At 43.0% G+C, this 18,658-nt stretch overlaps 1 protein-coding gene across 3 annotated transcripts in view; it reads right to left on the bottom strand.

Annotated features, from left to right (window-relative positions):
- Positions 1–12,164: 12,164 nt before the first annotated feature.
- Positions 12,165–18,658, bottom strand: part of SLC12A1 (solute carrier family 12 member 1) — a 99,630-nt gene continuing 93,136 nt past the window's right edge. For all 3 annotated transcript variants that reach the window (XM_075530687.1, XM_075530685.1, XM_075530686.1), the window contains exons 24-26: positions 15,251–15,386; positions 13,699–13,766; positions 12,165–12,300 (exon numbers count right to left, since the gene is read on the bottom strand). In XM_075530687.1, coding sequence (XP_075386802.1) covers positions 12,165–12,300; positions 13,699–13,766; positions 15,251–15,386 — 340 coding nt within the window. The remainder of the gene's footprint in view (positions 12,301–13,698; positions 13,767–15,250; positions 15,387–18,658) is intronic.

Genomic DNA, 18,658 nt, shown 5'->3' with positions numbered 1-18,658 from the left:
AAAGAGGCGATATTTTAAAGGAGCCCAGTAGTGGAGAATGGCAATGAGGTGGGACATGTACGACCTCCTCTGGCTTCCCTTTACCATGAGGCTGGGATTGGACATGCCTCCATTCTTCTGTTGAAAGCCACCATTCCTCCCAGACCATGCTACATCGATGTCATTCATTGCCTTGGCCACATGGAACTCACAAACAATACTCCCAATGAAGAGGGCTTGTTAGGGAAGTCAAGGGGTTACCACGGTCAGTTCACTGCTTCATGCCGGTATGTTGTCCTCAGGGCTTGCGTACCAGGTTGAGATATGAAAATAATAATGATTTATAATTTATCAAGGACTCATTGGGTGGGCAGGTAGGGGAGGGAGGGGCAAAAAATACCAAGGGCTCAAATAGAAATTAAATGCTTAGAAAACGATGGTGGCCACATATATACAAATATATTTGATACAATGGAGGTATGGATCGTTATTAAGAGCTGGAAGAGCCCCCAATAAAATGATATCATTCAGGATATAGATCCCATCGTGGGGCTCAATAGCCAGTGGGGAGACAGTCATGGGTCTCCTCAGCCAGTTGCATGTCTCTTGTTCCTATTCTCAGCCTCTCAGCCTCATGGGTCCTGGTCCTTGGCCTCTGTGGGCCAGGAAGGCAGCCGCCTGTTGCCCTGCCTCACAGCTCCACAGTCTTGGCCAGATGAGGAGAAGGGACTCCATAGTCTCAGTGCTGCTCCGCTGTGTCTCTGTGCCACCGGCTCGGATCTCTCTGGTCTCTCGACCTCCAATACTAAAGGCAAAGGTCTTGAACTGGCTCTTCCAAGGTCCTCCAGGTTCTCTCTGTGCAGCTGCTTCAACGATGGCTCAGCCTTCTAGGCAGGGAGGTGATGGAAACGGACCAGTCCCCTCCACTATGGCTGTACAATCCCTGTTTAAGTCCCACCTAGTCACTGGGTGGGAGTTACAGAGACTTGGGTAGAAGAGACATCTAAGAGTTCACTGCACCACAACAGTGTTTATGTGATGTTCTTTTTAAAAAATTTTTTCTTTATTTAATTTGTTATTTAGATACATAGTGACCTCAGATTCATTTCAGTTTAAGGTTTGAAGAATATCTCAGGGCAATAGTCGGAGGGACTGTTTGTCCAGTAAGCCAGTTTCTTCTCTGAGTCTGTGTTTGCCCTCTTTCTCTTTTGTTCTAGATGAGTACAGCCCAATCATATCTTAGTTGCCCACTTGCAAGGTTTTAAGAGACACAGGCAGTCCTCACAATGCTAATAAAACACTACGTTGTAGAGTATATTCTGCAAATCGGCCAAGATGGCCCAGGAGATGATGGCCCGATTCCTTCAGTCCCAGGAACCCAATCCTGCAAGGTTTTGCTTATGTCTCAGAAGTATAGATATATTGCTGATGAAGATCAAGGAATTCAACCTTCGGTATGGATTACAATTCAAGGCAAAGAAAACCCCAATTCTCACGCCTGGACCAATAGGTAACATCATGATAAGCAGAGAACAAATTGAAGCTTTCACGATTTCATTTTGCTTACATCCCCTATCAAAGTTCATGGAAGCAGCAGCCGAAAGATCAAATGATACATTGCATCGGGCAAGTCTGCTGCACAAAATCTATTTAGAGTGTTGAAAAGCAAGGATGTCACTTTGGGGATGAAGATATATGTAACCCAAGCCATGGTATTTTCAAACGCCTCATATGCATGTGAGAGTTGGGTGTCTTGTTTGTTTTGTTTTATGGACAATGGTTTTTCCTTTAGGTGAAGTGGAAAGCCATTCCAATATTTTTCTAAGACAAGTGAAATGCTCTATTTCCTTTAACAGACTTGGGAGCAAGGCCCAATGGTACAGATCCTTTAGAAGACTGATCCAGGTAAGAGATGATGTTGGTGACATGAATCAGGGAGGATGCCGTGGAGATGGTGTGTTAGTCTGGGTAGACTAGAGAAACATATTCATAGACACTCATGTGTGTATAAGAAAGAGCTTTATATACAAGAGCAATTGAACATTGAGAAAACATCCCAGTCTGGTCCAGATCAAGTCCATAAGTCCTATATTAGCCCGTATGTCCAATACCAATCTATAAAGTCCCCTTCAGACTCACAAAACACATGCACTGACATTGAATGGAGAAGATCACAGGCCAGTGGGTAGAAAGTCTTTGGAGCCAGTGACATTGGAAACATCTCAGTGCTGATAGGGGTCTTTGCATGGCTGTCTGCACACAGGGCTGCATCAGGGTGGGTCCATGTGTGTCTTGTCAGCCACTGTGTCTCCCAGGGTGTGTCAGACAGAGATGTGTCTCCTGCCTCCAAGGAGGAAGTACGGGATTTCCAAGAATTCTCAGGAGAAGGCCACGCCCACACAGAGGCCTCATTGGCTATGATCTGATTGACAAGCTAGACTTCACCCCTACACTCATAAGCCTCAAATTGACAGACGGTTATATATCTACCACAGATGGTGAGGAAAGTCTGGGTTCTGGATTTTTTGAAGCCAGTGGTAGTTGGTGGTGGATTCAGTGTGGACGTGTGAGAAACAAGTCAAGGATGATTCTAGGCTTCGGACATGGAGAGAGGAAAATGCTGAAAGAACTGTTCTACGAAGGAAGACTGGGAGCTCGGTTTGGGACATGTGAGTCCAAGCGTACACAGATGATATTATTCTGAATATCATTTATTTTGCAAATATCCCTGTGACCATTAGGAAATCCCAGCCCGTATCCTTACAATGTACCTTTTGCAGTAGCACCTGGAGTACTTTCACATCTCTCAAGACCTCTCATTGCTTTTTCCTCTGAATCCATCGTCCATAAGAATAATTCCAACATTAAATAATAAATAAAAAATTCCAACTATAAAGTAAGAAAATGAAGAATACATAACTGCTTTGTACATAATAACGAAGATCTAGTCAGCATTTGAAACATCTTTTTTTATTATTAAATCTTTTGGGTATCTAAAAGTGCCAAGGAATTGATTTTTTTCAATCTGTTTTTTTCCTCCAACAGTTTTATTGGCACATAATTTACATATCATATAAAGAATTAAATTGGAAAGTTCAGCAAAGTCACTTCTTTTGGGGAAAGAGTGACATTAGAACAGACGCCTTTATCTTGGCCTCTAGCTAAGTGCCACTGTTTGATAATTATCCTTGCCTTGCTCTCAGAGACACAGTGCTTAGTTTTGCCCCCCCAAGCAGTCCATTGCTGTGGACACTTTCAGGCTGAGGTACAGCAAAGGTACACCCTCCTGCCTAGCTTGACCTGTCACCTTCTCTAAAGTGGTGACATTCATGACTTCAGTGATATGCTCCTTCTGCATTCATCATTTTGAATCAACCAACTTGAATATCCACTGTGTATGTGTTATACCCACTCTCCATATACATTGCCTCACCCATACACAGCGTCATCCCATGAAAATTAATTTTCCGCCTAACTGAAGCTGAGCACTCTCTTTGGATGTCAACTGCGGGGATGAGAATTTTTCTAAGGATGAACTGTTCCTTAACCGTGGTGCATGGAATGTAGTCGAGCTTTTCCGCCATCAGGCTGTCCTCTCACAAAGAGGTGATGCCGAAGGCTCTGCTGAAGTCTAGCGTCTTTGTCTCCCACACTGCTGACTGCATGCATGTCTCATACTAAACGTCCTGCATCATTCCTTCTGTCTGTCACTTGTTGCCAGTTACTGTTGACTAGGAACCCAGAATGACATACAAATATTTTGTATGAGTCCTGCTTTAGTCCTGGGTTGGTCTGGGAGGCCTTTTTCACCTCTTTCTTCTTTCTATGGTTCTACCCTTCCTGAGAAAGGGTATGAGCAATTGTTCTTGAAGAGGGATGCATTGGACTATTGCCAGGCAATTTATGATCTGAGCTGGGCTCTGTGGCACAATGGATAGCGCATGGGACTCTGAACTCTCCCAAAGAAGTGATGCATAATCTGTTAGCTGGTCCACAGCTTGACTCTCAGAGACAGCATTTGTGGTAGGCAGGATTCTAAGATGACTCTCCTCCCCCCCCCCCCCCCAAGACTCCTACTCCTTCAGTGCACATGGTCTGGGTAACCTTCTCTCCTTGAGATGGGCGAGACCTGTGACTATGATAAAATATTACCCCAATGTAAGGCTATTTTCTATGGCAAGGGTGAAGGGAGTTTACAGCAGTTTACAGTAATTTAAGCTACAAATCAGTTGAATTTAATCAAAAGTGAGATTATCCTGGGTGAGTCTGATTTAAGTAGAACGCTCCCTCTTCTTTTTCACCTGTCCTTCATTGATCTAATTTTCATCTCAGGATCAACCTTTACCAGGGTCTTGTGCATTCTTCTGGAGATATTTTCAAGTTAATATTCAAATAGATATTAATAAATAAATGTGAGTTAATTAGTTTATTGTGCCAACCTGGCTGATACACACTTGTGGGGTTGATTGAAGGGTGGAGGGTTAATTGACTCAGTCAGCCTCACCTTTCTAGTTCTTGGGTCTCTTGCTTTCTGATGGTTGGACCAAGGTTCAGCTGCCTTAACCAGTTCCCTGCTTCCACTGGCAAGGCTCACTTCCTGCAAGACATCCCTGAGGAGAAGCCACAGGGACCTACCCCGATGCAGCCCTGGGATGCTGAGATGCTTACACGTTCACTGATTCAGCTTTACTCCTGCAGTTGGCATCATTGCGTGTGCTTTGTGAGATGGAAGAGGACTTTGTGGATTGGTGTTGGACATATGGGTTAATGTTGGACTTGTGGGCTTGGGCAGCACTGGGTTGGGATGTTTTCTTGATGTGCACTTTCCCATTATATAAAACTCTTTCTTATACACATGGATTTCTGTGGATTTGTTTCTCCAAAGTACCCAGACTAATAAAAAATAGTAATATATACTTATGGAATGTAATGATTTATATGAGCTGGTATCCTAATAATTAGATGTACCTACATCCTTATAATATCGTATTCCTAAATTCGATGGACTGTTTGACTATATTGCTAAACTTGAATTGTTTGTGTCTTAATTTGGACTTTTTCACTCTTGACATAAGGAAGTGATTTGTCATTTCCTGTTTTGTGTAGTCTGTCACACTTGGGAACAAGTTTATACTGGTTTCATAGAACAATTAAGAAAAGGCCAGAAAATGTTTATTCTTGAACTATTCAGCAAGTGTTTAAGTACAGTGCTAATTATGCTTTCTTTAAAAGTTTAAAACAGTGGTTCTCAACCTTCCTAATGCCATGACCCTTTAATATGGTTCCTCATGTTGTGGTGGCTCCCAATCATAACATTATTTTTGTTGCTACTTCATAATTGTAATTTTGCTACTGTTATGAATCATAATGTATATATCTGATATGCAGGATATATTTTCATTGTTACAAATTGAATATAATTAAACATATATAGTTAAAGCATAGTGATTAATCACCAAACAATATGTAATTATATATTATGAAATATTTATGTGTTTTCCGATGGCCTTAGGCAACCCCTGTGAAAGCATTGTTCGACCCCCAAAGGGTCGTGACCCAGAAGTTGAGAACCACTAGTTTAAAAGAAGTCATCTACAAAAATTCTAGGGGGCTAATAACTCTTTTGGAGTTAATCTTCTGACAATCTGTGTTCTGTTCTAAAATACTAAAGTACTAGGTCTGATCAAAATCTTGTTTCTCCTAGTGTTCCTTATGTTTATTTATGTTTGACAAGAAAATTATTTCGTTGAGATTTTTAAATTAAATTCCATTGAGGTTAGAGTTTTGCAAGGTATTCTGTAAAGTTGTATCCATAATTGCACAGTCCTGAAGTCATGTTCCATCTTTAGAAATCTTATGATTAAAAGTAATTTTATGTACACAATGTCATTGTTTTTCCTTTATCAACTTTATTATTTTTCTCTTTTCTGAAAATAATAATGTCCACGTTTAATTTTGCACATACCCATAAAGTGCTCAGCCAGGAGTTGTGTTCAGCGGTTAACACACATCATCTCATGTCTTTGCTTGCAACAACTTGAAGAAGTAGATTCTTTCAATAATTCACATTTTTATTACTGCAATGTTAATTCCTAAGGAGGCTAAGTAGCAATGCCTCCACGAATCGGTGGGCAAACTGAGATCCAGTCCCTGACTCTGACCCTAGCACTTGCACTTCCTTCAGAACCAACACTGAGAGAAAGCCTCCCCTAGAGCTGACACCCAGATCTTAGACGGCCAGCCTCTTTGTCTTTGAGGAAATCAACATCTATTTGTTAAATCCATCTATTTGTGGTACTTTTGTTAAAGTAGCACTAGATAAATCAAGCAGATGTATTTTTTCACTTGTGATTATTATTTTTTTTAAATCTTTTTATTGGGGCTCATAAGGCTCTTATCACAATCTGTACATACATCAATTGAGCAAAGCACCCTTATACATTCGTTGCACTCGTCACTCTCATAATTCACCTTCCACTTGCGTTCCTGGAATCAGCTCGGTTTCCCTCCCCCCCCATCCCCCTCCCTCCCCGATCCCACCCCTGGTCCCTTGATAGTTTATAAATAATTATTATATCTTATCTTACACTCCCCGGCGGTGATTATTTTTTTAATGTAATCTTGGACATCCAGGGAGATATCTCCACAAAGTTGGCGATGACTTATATGGATCTGAAACTTGAAAGAAAAGAGATATTGGGTAGAAATACGAATTTGAGAGGCATCAGAATGTGGTCAAGTCATGAGAACAGCCAAGACCACCTTGACTCTCACTCACTAGCGCGGAGTCAGTTCTGAGGACCTGGAAGACAGAGCAGAAGTCCTCCCGAGGGTGTCCAAGGCTGTGACTCTCAGGGAAGTAGGCAGCCTCTTCTTTCTCTGGAGGAGCAGCTGATGCCTTCAAACTGCTGATGTTGTGAATAATAGGACCCCAGCCTGAAACCCACTAGCTACCAGGGCTCCTCTGTCCCAAATAGAAGTCCCCAAATGGGACTGATCATCAGAACATACAAAGTCTGACCTCCACTCCAGAGATGGTGATTTTAGAGGTCGATGGCAGTGCCTAAGAATCTATAATTATTTGTAGAGCCTCAACGAAAAAATTTCTAAGACTGGATGTTAAGGGAAGGGTTCATAGGACAGTGCTCTTAATAGAGTCCTCTTTAGGAAAGAAAGTTTATGTCTATATGTATATGCTTAAAGGTTGGGGGTCAAAGTCACTGTGAGTGATGGACGGGTATGCTGATGGGACACCAACACACGTGCCTGTGACACGAGTTCCTTCTTGCTCAGAAAGCTGAGTGTGGGCAAGGAGCTGATGCATGGCTGCTGCCTGAACAGAGTTGAGTGAAGCAAAGGGCAGGGACAGAATGCTGGGGGCTTCCCGCAAGAGAGTGACCGACGGGGATGTCCCTTGTGTCCCAGGTGAAGCACTGGAAACATGGACTCAGAGAAAAGGGCCGGGTAGCAGTGAGGGACTTCAGATTTTGAGATCAAAAACAGCTGTATGGAGTACAGGTTCAGGTAGCAGACAATTGGAAAGAGAGAAGCGGTGGTCAGAGAGTGGCAGACTTTCAGGCTTTAGAGATGAGACCGTTCTTGGTAGGGGCCACAAACGCCACGGTGATGAGATAATAAAGAGGAGCCCAGGAGAAATAGCTGTGAGGTAAAGAGGTTGGTGCTCTTTGAGGTACCTACGTTGAATAGAATCAAAGGTATTGGGGTTGGGCGACATATCTGCCCATCACAACTACCTCCGCCACCTCCCTGTCCACTCACAGTACCCCCAGAGAGTCATCTGTGTTGTCCAATACTTTCCACAGGACCTTATGTGTCCTTGAAATGGCCAGATACAATGTCCACCATTCACTTCTATTTCCAGATGATTTACAAAAACTTTAAATAGGACTAATCTAAACATTGAGGCATGAAAAACACCGCGATATACTTCCCCTCCCCAGTCCCCAGAGAACTGTTCCTGTAGATTATTTTTCATTCCTGTCATTAAGTCACTTCTAAAAACAAATCTAGGATCCATTCACCCCTCATTTTACAGTAGCTCAATACTTTAATTAGCGTTAATAGAAAACCTTGTCTGTGGGATTTGAAAAAGCGAAGATTCAAAGACGCAGTGCGCTCTTGGAAATAGTCACTGATATTTATTGGGCATTTACCTTGTGCTTCAACTGTGCAACATGCTTTAGATTCAATAAATAATTTAAAACCTCCCATGAACCCCTACCATTAAACTAATATGATACTAATGTTTGACACATGTTATAGATGGGGAGACTCAGAACATTAAATAAGTAGTTGATGGTCACGCAGTTAATCATCTGTGAAATCAAGTTTTGAGTTGCAACTGGTCTGTTGTGCTTGTATTTTTTTTTTCACGTCAGTACCCAATCGGTCCTTAAGGAAGAACCTGCTTCCCCAGCTGCTCCGAGTGCTGTCAGTGGACAGCGAATCGACCCGGAGTCCCACCCTTTCCCGATGGCCACCTCCAATGGCTGACAATGCTGGTGGATGAAGGCCAGCTCTGAGATTCAGAAGGCAAGTCCTAGGCCACAGAGATCAGAGGATGATCACTGGAGAAACCATTCTCCCTCACCACCTGCCATGCTGCCCCACCCTGATCGCCTCGGAGCAGGGGGGGCAATGGCAGAGAGGCGTATGGAAGGGCAGCGCCCGTGGTGAGCACTTTGAGGCTCTGCTGCTCGATTAGGGGAGCTGAACAGACACACGTGCCCACATGTTAACACAATAGGCCCAGGTTCCACCGGTCAAGGTCAGAGCCACCCCTGCTACCCTACCCTGTATGCACACCCCCCTGAGAGCCTGTCCGGCTGCTCCCCAAAGGGAGGAGGCAGGCCTGGGAGGGGTGGTCCAAGAGCGAGGGTCTTGTGCCTTGGAAGCCTGCCCTTCTCCAGCCTCGGTGGCCAGCAGTGGGGACAGGACTTCCATGGCGGCCGTATGGTGTCATCTCAGCCAGTCGACAGCAGACCTCGCTGGGAGCTGGGAGCTGCAAGAGGAGGGCCAAGGGCAACCTGCTCCAGGACAAGGCCCCCGCAGCCCTCCTGTGGGCACAGGGAACCCTCACCCCAAGTCCCGCAGACAGGAAGGCCGGGCCCTGGGCAGGGCCCCATATGGCCTGGACCTAGACCAGACTGTGACTCTCTGGGTGGTGGGGCTGGCAGGTGATGGATATATCGCCCTGGGGGCAGGCCTGCCCGGGACCCCTCCTGCCTATCCCTGGAGCCCCCAGGCCTGGGGCCCTGGGTAGAGGTGGCCCCAGCAGCCAGGCCTGGTGTCAGGGACAATGAGGTCACACTGACTTGACATGTACCCTGTGACTTAAAAGCAAGTAGAAGCTTCACTTCTGGAAGTAATTTCTGGGGAAGATATATGTGTGCCATTTCTTTCTATTATTAACACACACACATATACACACTATGTCATTTCCCCAAGTTTCTTTCTTTCTATTATTAACACACACACACACACACACACACACACCATTTACTGAAATAAGGAAGAGACCTATGTGAACTTCCTTAGTGCGCTCTATTGGAAGGCAAGGGCCATTGCGTGTAAGAACCGTGGTAAGCAGATAGGCTGGTTGTCTTAGACAGGATGCGCACTGTGTACACGTATGTGCTTTGGCGGTGAGGCACGTCAAGGTAAACAGGAGGGGAGGAACAAGCTGCTGGGTTCTGGGACCTTTTCTGGGTGCAGGGGTCTCTCTAAAAGCAGCGCTGGCCTGGTACCTTCTGTTATGCAGCCACACATGCCCCTTGGAGGCTGCTTATTAGAGATGTGGGTCAATTTTCCAGAACTTTCTTCCTCTGGTAGCCGCCCCAGAGCTCTAAGGACAGAAGTGGCGGGCCAGCGAGCAGCGGGCCGGCACATGGGAGCCTCTGCTGGACTGCGTTTCCGGCTGATGAAATAAAATTATTTCTCAAAATGAAATTTGAAAACTCGCACTACAGGACTGCGGGCCGGGCACAACATTTGCCTCTGACTGATTTCCTCCAGAGTGGGGTCTTCCCTTGGGCCATTTTTTCTCACTTGAAATGCTGGTATGGGCTAAGGGTCAGAGAGCCGTTTGGTTACACCACTGAAAGAGTTGTCACGATTGCCCCCCTTAACTGCCTGTCGGCTCGGGTCCTAAGTTAGAAGTGTTTATTAAAATCGACATCATCCTGCTCTGAAGAAAAGGCTAGGGTGTTGTTGTTAGTGGAACTGATCAACATGGGCAGGGCTGGACTGTTAATTAGCCCTGGTGGGAATGGAGTTTTTTAATAAAAAAGGAAGAAGAAAAGTTATCTGTCCATGGCCGAATGCCCATGTTAGCACCCGAGCCCAGTGGGAGGTCTTTGGCGGCCATCACAGCTCAACCTGTCCCTCTACCTATTTCTGCACCCATCCCCTCCCTTCCACAGGTGCTGATCTCAAAGGCACGCCTTGGTACACATGCCACAAACGACAACCCCATCTCAGAATCTGCTTCCCAGGGGACCCAGTCTGACAGCCCTTCAAAGATAGGAGAGTCAGAATGTGCAGTTACAGAAATTCAATTATTTTCCACCTTACCCAGACGGAGCCCCTGGCAAGTACTTCAGAGAGGTGTCAGGGCCTGATGGAGCTAGGGCGCTTTCCAGGGGGTTCTAAGACTATGGCCATCTATTTGGATTTCAAGAACATAAGGGTCGAAAGAAAGAGGGGTGTTATGAGAGAGATGAGTCTCAACGCCTCTGGGGACCAGATTTGCACCCAGGTGTGGTCAGCTGCTTCTGCATTGTCAACTGTTTCTCCTGTCATCCTTTGCATCTTTCTGAACTGAGGCATGAGGACTTGAATGTCCTAATCTTCATTCATTCTCAGCTTTAAACAACCCACAGACAGAGCAGCTGATTGAATATCTCAGGCTCCCATTGGATGCACCATTGCACCGTGATCTTAGTAAATGCAAAGTGAAAATATGACCTAAGCCAAAGTAAACAAATTTTAAAATGTCTTTATTTCAGGTTCATTCTCCCCCCACCCAATACAGTTCATCAGTTATAATTAGCAGTCAAACGATATCAGGGGGAAAAATCAAGCCATTCATGAGAACAAATTTTGTGTTGTCCCGGCGTGGTTCAGTATTACAGGTATCCTAAAAGAGAAAACCACCAAGAGGAAGCAATACCTGTGTATTCCAAATTCTACAAGTTCCTTCTCCTTTTAATTGTTCATTTAACCCCCTGTAATCACTATATAAAATAACTGAGTGTGTGATTCAGGGTATATGTCTTAAGAATGATCTGAAAATTTGTGGTACTTGGATTTCAATGAGATGTCTATAAAGATTTCATCTGTGCTAAGCCCTTAATTAGAAAACAATATGCAAAGTAATACCATGATGGAAATCTTAAACTATTTAGTAGTGAGGACAATTAAAGTTTGTATATTAAGAAGAGACTCTATTGCATGTAGTTGCAATGGATGTTTTCTTATAATCCAGCAAATATGCTTTTCAGTCAACAGCAAATTCAAGCCGTACATTATTAATGATCACTCTAAGTATGTAACCTGTATTACATTTAAACACCTTATTTAGGCAACCGCTTTAAATGCTTGTAGACTCAGTCCTGCTTAAAGTTTTCAGTTATTGATTTTCAAATCTTCTTTGTAGGCATAAGCTTCTCAGGAGGCCAAGAATAATAATGTTTCCTGCCAAGTTTGGTCTTTACCTTTGATAACCCCCCATGGCTACAATACCAGGCTGTCAATAAGCATTTATTGAGAACTTGCTGTGGGCTGAAGCCTATTCAGGTTCTAGAAGCAAACAGTGTGGAAGCAAATGATTACGTTTGCTTGAAGAAGCTTACAACCAAGTTGGTGGCGTTCGTGGGCATAAGTCAGCATGGACTTGATTAATTTCCTTGATTGTTCACCATATCAATGACAAACTCGTTTGCTTGTTTCCTTTCAGGGGTCACAATGCTCTCAAATGCTCCTAAATTGTAGAAAAAGAAAGCTCCCATTTACTAAATAAAAAAACAAAAACAAAGAGAAGATAGACCCAGACAGAATAGTGTCCCAAGGTTTGCATATACGCAGGTCATATTCAAACATAAAGAGTGGAGCTTCTTTCTTAATTATTCATACCTAAAATTAAAATGCGCTCGAAACTTCTCTCTTTAAGAGTAAAACGTCAGGACGTTTTTGTGATTTCCTCTGACGAGTAAGACAGGAGGAAGGTTCTTCGTGAGGATTTCCAACCAAGCCATGTACAACAAATCCGATATAGATCCTTTCCTCGCCACTGGAAGGCTCCTGGGCACCGGAGAAGAACAACGAGTCAGGATAGCGAGGGCACTAGGACGTCCAGCCAGTGATTGGAATCATGCATACCCCACCCCACCTCTGCAAAAAGTGATAGTACTGACATTATCTCTAGTGCATGGCCCTGTTGATAAGTGCAAACCCGTCCTCCTCTCTGTGGTCGAAAGATGAGGCTGCCGGCTTCCACGGAGACCAATCGCCTCTGACAAGTCCACCCCCTTCGATCTATTAGCACAAAGAGTCCACTGTCATCAGATCAATTCTGATTTGGAATGGCAGAGGGTCTCTGTGTTAGTATATTCTAAACTGGTGGACTTCTAAGATCATGTAAATAATTATCTCTAATACAGATATAGAGTGCTGGGGGTATAGTGGGTAGAAGTAGTGCTACTTAACTATAAGGTCGGCAGTTCTAAACCACCAGCCACACAGAGGGAAAAAGATGCGGCTTTCTGTCCTATAGGGCCACTGTGAGTTAGCCTCAACTTGATGGCGCTAATTTATAACCAGAAATATATATTTATTCACTGTACATGACAAAAAACGAAACTACAATTTCTAGTTTTTCTTTAGATCGAGAATTTGATCAACTAATCCTAGTTGCCCCACTCTCACCTCCCCACCGTCCACATACTTTGGTGGAAGTTATTTTTTCCAAATAGCTAAAAGGTTCTTATATTTGGGAGAAACCTCAGAAACCAGTCATTTGAAGCCTACCACCCAATTTGGGATAGTATTCTCCAATATCTTATCATAGTCTTACAGACTAGACCTTGCTTTGAAACCTATAGGAGCAAATTAGAGATGTGAAAGTCGGGCAGTTCCAAATTGAGCTAATTAGATAGTTCCACATAAATTAAGACATACTGATATTTTCTCATGGCACCTCCCTAACACGGTTGGGGCTAGGGGGAAAAAGAGGAGACATGGAAAAAAAACCCACACAAAAAATAAACTGGCTTTTTTCTCCCAGCTTTTTGGGGAAGATGTCTCCACAGCCTCAGAAGGACCTCCCCAAGGTGGAGGCCGAACAGTCTAGTGGCAGAGTTGGGACTGGCTAAGCAGAGAGTTCCATGGTCCCAGGAACATTGGGGCATTGCCTTAAAGAGGAACCTGAGTTCTAGATGGGCATATCCGCTGCCCTTGTGGGTGGGTCACCCATGATGGAAGGGAGACTTCTCATGTCCCCGGGCCCCAAGTGCCAAAGACTCACGTGTAGCACAGTTGAGCGTCACACACAGTGACACTCATTTCCTTCGCTTACTCAAATGTCACATGCTGAAAATCTTGTCCCTTTCCAGTTGCATAGCCATCAGCTTCTACGTCGGCTCACCCTTTGACCATCAGATTCCCCCCAAAGCGTTCTTGAATGTCTGCGATGGTACTCACAGGACAATGAGGTTCGCGGCTCTTGAGTGCTCCTGTAAGAGTTCATTCAGGCGAACTTGGCGGTAACTCTGTGGATAACAGAATTGGTTGGAGACCATTCGAGCAGAATATCTGAATGGGAATGTATCATCTGCCCTCAAATGATAGATGGACAGAAGAAACCCCCATTTAAAAATTGATTTATTGCATCAGATTTGAAAACTTCAGGTGTTTAAAAATCTCATGAGGAATATTAGAAATGTAAACAGCCAGCTCAGGTGGCCGTGGAGCCATAGTGAGCTGTTATATTTTAGGGAGAAAGATCAAACCACAAAAATAATAGCAATGTATATATTAATATGTATTATATATTAATAATATATGTATATTAGAATGGCCAGATTTGGGAGGGGAAGGCTTGGGGTTGAATACCGACCTACTTTTCCTACTAAATTGATATCCTGATGAACACAGATGATATTTATGGTCTATCTGTCCTTAAAAGCTCACTCACTGCTGTCCAGACATATCCGACTCTGGGCAACTCCGCAGGACAGAGTAGAACTATCCTGTGGGCTTGTGCAACGGTGGCATCTTTCTCCCAAGACCTGTCCTTGAAGAGCCTCAATATGTTTTGCAGGACAGGGAACTGGCTTCCATTACAAAATCGCCTAAAAACTCACTCCGCAAAATCACTCCATCCCTGGCATTTATTATTCTTTTTCATTGATTCCAAAATCAGGATTTTAAAATCGAGTGACTTACTCAATTGAATGGGAAAATAAATCTTTGGTAGAATTACCAAGTTTTACAAAGAATGACAGAGTTTATGATTCCGGGTCCAGTGAATTTTCCACTAAATCTGAAAGACATTTTAGCATGGCTTACTTGAGTTTGTCCCAAATGTAACTTCTGTGGGCAGTTAATTTAGACTTAGACATTTAAAGGTTCTTTTCTCTGAATGGCCCATTCAGATGTCAGTTTGTCTACCTGATCTTTGAGTCCTTGCTCTTTTCGCAATCCTATACTACAATTTCATTGTGATTGGACCAGATGGGGGTAACTCCCACCTTAGTGTGCTCTAGAGAGAAACTTAGCATTTTATATCCACCCTACAGCGTGCATCTCATCCATCCTCTCATATACATTGATCAACTACATCCTACTTTTGTTTCCATCAGTGATCATCTTCAGGCTAAAATTCTTTGTCATTGTCTTATATTGAGTCAATCTCCCTGTATCTATCAACTTTGGACACATACGGAGTGCCAGACACGTGTCCTGTCCTTTAAAATTAAATTTGAAATGCGACTTTATAGTATATACCTAAACATGTTTTTAATTTTCAAAAAATGAATGGACTTATTACAAAAAGTGAACACACATTTTCTGAGTCTGTATTTCCATATCCAGTGTGGTGACTGGAAAGCGCCTGAGAAATGCAGAAACCCGGGATCCTAAAAGATGAAGTTCTCTAGTAGATTCATTACTTCTGGGTCTTTAAGTCAATCACTGTTTTCTTTATTCAGCTAGTTAGATGGCAAATTAAAAATTAGGGAAGACAAGTCCTTACTTTTTCCTTGACTGTATCCAACATTGCATCTGTAATTTTCCAAGGATTTTCTCTTTTTAATTTCTCAGCGGTGGCTAAATCTTTGCAGCTTTCATGGAGACAGTATGGTTCAATCATCTCTTCAAAGATTTTCCAGCTGAAAATACATTGAAAAAGGAGGCTTCGCGGCAGGAAGCTAACTCATTATTTCACAGATACCCCAGGTATGAGTGGTTCTATTGGCTGTGGAATCAGACCTGTCACATATTCTTTAACGAATTATCTTCGCAGGGAACTTACTGTGAGTGAAACCGTGGCTATAGTGCTGTCTAGCCTCCCTAATCAAGGAAAGGACCCAACATGTCTGAGGTCTTGGTAGCTTACTAGATATTAGATCCTGAGTTTCAACACACAAACACAGAGATTGTGGTTATTTTGAAAAGATTATTTTCTGCATAGCATCATAAAAGACAGTTATAATGCAGACATTTGAGACTGTAAATGAGTTTGCAACTGTTTATGGAGACATTCATGACTGAGTGTAGCAGAGGGGCTAGGGTCTCTGGGAGCTCAACAGGGCTTCCTCACCTGTAGTCCACCCCCTCGAGTTTAAGAGTTCTAGAACAATTTGGAGGTTCGTTGCAAATAATGCTACCATAGTCCTTCTGGGGGGAGAAAGATGGGGTTTTCGACTCTTAAACAGCTATCGTCTCAGAAACCCACAGGAACAATTCTTCCCTGTCTTAGGTCTCTAGGAGTTGGCATGGACTTGACGGCAGGAACTGCGTAAGTTTCCTTCTCGTGTCTGATATCATCCGAGGCTCTCAAATAACTATCAGTCAGGCGTACTTCAGGGGACGCGTCAAAATTCAGCTATATATATATACATATATATATACATATATATATACATATATATATGTATATATATATATATATCTTTTTCGTTTTTGGTTTTTATATTTTTAATAAATGATTTTATTGGGGCTCATACAACTCTTATCACAATCCATACATACATCAATTGAGTAAAGCACCCTTATACATTCGTTGTCCTCATCATTCTCAAAATTCACCTTCCACTTGGGTTCCTGGAATCAGCTCGGTTTCCTTTTTTCCCCTCCTCCTCCTTCCCTGCTCCCCCTCCCTCATGAACCCTTAATAATTTATAAATTATTATTTTATCTCACAATTCCAGCAATATTTTAAGAAAGAAGTCTGAGGCCATTTTAGAGAAAATGAAAAGAAATTGAGTAGATGGTAAACTAGGAGCAGTACCTTAGAGCTGAAGAAAAATTTTGAAATTGTTGGAAAATCTCATTCTTGCCTTTTATCAGAACCTCAAATTTCGTTTTAAAACAATAGCACAGAGGGGAACGTGGAACATATGGCCATAGCTGCCTTCAGTGTGTCATTTTCAGAGAATCTCAAACCTGAACACTTGTCTTTGGTTCTATTTAATGGAACTTATGATTTAGTAACACAGAGATGAGCCATAACTAGAATGGGGGTACTGGTCAGTTAAAAAATGAAACGATGAAGCGGTGAATTCAATGATCTCATCAGTTGGTCTGATTAAGGATTTTCAGTTGAAAGAAAACAAAAGAGCAGCGTTTTACCCACCAGTCTGCCTTTGTAAAGGGGACAAAGAGATAGTTCATGTCGTAGATTTAGAAAACACTGACTTCTTGAGAAGTGTTTCTCCGTGGGGAAAGCATCGGATAATCAGCTTCCATAAAGATTACAGTCTAAGAAGTCACATGGGATAGTTCTACTCTGTCCTGTAGGCTTGTTGTGAACTGCAATCAATTCTATGACACACAATAACAGGTCATGATGATTGAGGCAGGTTTTCTTTTACTTACAACTGAAACTTGCAAAGGACACCAAAACAGAACAGAACAGAACAAAACCTATAGCCACTGAGCCAGCATGGACTTACAGGAACCCTATCCATCTAGGGGTTCTGAGTTTATGTTTTATTGGAGCAGAGAGCCTCAGCTGTCTCCTTCAGAGGGATTGGTAGGTTGGATTTGCCAGTAGACCAAGGCTTACCCAATCGTGCCATGAGGGATCCTTGCTAAGTGACACCGTGAGTTGTATTTGTCCATTTCTCTTAGTTTGGTTCAGACTGATCTTCGCCCGTCCTCATCTGCAACGTGTTCACCTTCAGACTTGTCTTTATCTTGTGCATTATGTTCCCATTCTCCTACCTAAGGCGGCTCAAACTTTCAGTTCCATATAATCCTGATTTTTCTAATAAGTAAATTTTAATTTATCCTAGAGTAAGCCAAGTATGGCCTCTTATTAAACATAGGTGAGAAGCAATTCATTTTTGAAAATTAACTAGTTATCTGTCCTGCTTTTCTCATCCTTGCTCCTCTAAAAGCAAAGCTTCAAACAAGTGTTTAATTGCTAAAACATTTCCCCCTAAGTTCACTTAAGATTTCTTTTCTTAAAGTAATGTAGTAGTTGTTTGTTGTGACTACTTTATCAACCTTAAAGTATCTAGTTAATTGCTTCTAGTTCCTCTTTGATTTCCATCTAAGGATTTTTGTCTTTTTTTGGCCCATGACTTTTAATTCTGCCTGTACAATAAAAATATGAAATTCTGCCTGTACAATAAAAACATGAAATTTAGCCTCCTGGCTCAATTAGTTTCTCATTAACTTTGCTTTTGTACTCCATTTCACTCTTGCCCTGCCGTCCTTCTAGACAATGTCTCCATGACAAAGGGTCTGCACCCAAACCAAGGATGCTCAATGGGTAGTCAGTGGAGAGAGCGAGTAAAGGTAACTTGAGGGCATGTAACATTGGCCTCAATCATGGGGATCGTTGACAAACGACTTCCAATGGGATGGAGCCCCTGGTGATTGAGTGGCCACGAAAAAAAGAGTGGTCAAAGGATAATTGTTCATGGCAGATAAGGGCTGTTCAGTCCAGAAGGCCCATGTGGGATCTGGAAACAGAGCAAGCGCTCCACTTGCTAGGCCTGGTTCCTGGACCCCGGGCTATGATAGCCCTGGGGAAGAGTTCTTTCTCTAACTGGACTTCCAGAGCCTTTTCCTAATGATCAAGGTGCACCATGTGCTATCAGAGGCCATCTCTGATGCTTACAGACTGTTCCTGGTTTGCTCTAAGATGCCATTACCTCCGTGCAGTGGACCAGCCATCGCCAACATCAGCATGTGACTGCTCTATGAAGCACTATGGCATCAGTAATAGTAATAACAATAAAATCATCAGTCAGAGCAGAAGGCTGAAGAAAGGATGGCCCTCCCAGCGCACCTCTCCCTGCAGACCCCATATCTTTGCATGAGCTCCATTCTTTCATTCCAGTTCAAACAGAGAACTATGATTATTACCTTGCATTTTCTACAAGACCTTGAAACGTCAGTGGGGGAAATCTCCAATATTACGATACCCAAT

The sequence above is a fragment of the Tenrec ecaudatus genome, chromosome 14 (genome assembly GCF_050624435.1).
Source record: "Tenrec ecaudatus isolate mTenEca1 chromosome 14, mTenEca1.hap1, whole genome shotgun sequence".
In the NCBI taxonomy this organism is placed as follows: Eukaryota; Metazoa; Chordata; class Mammalia; order Afrosoricida; family Tenrecidae; genus Tenrec; species Tenrec ecaudatus.
This window is presented reverse-complemented; position numbering and strand designations above follow the sequence as displayed.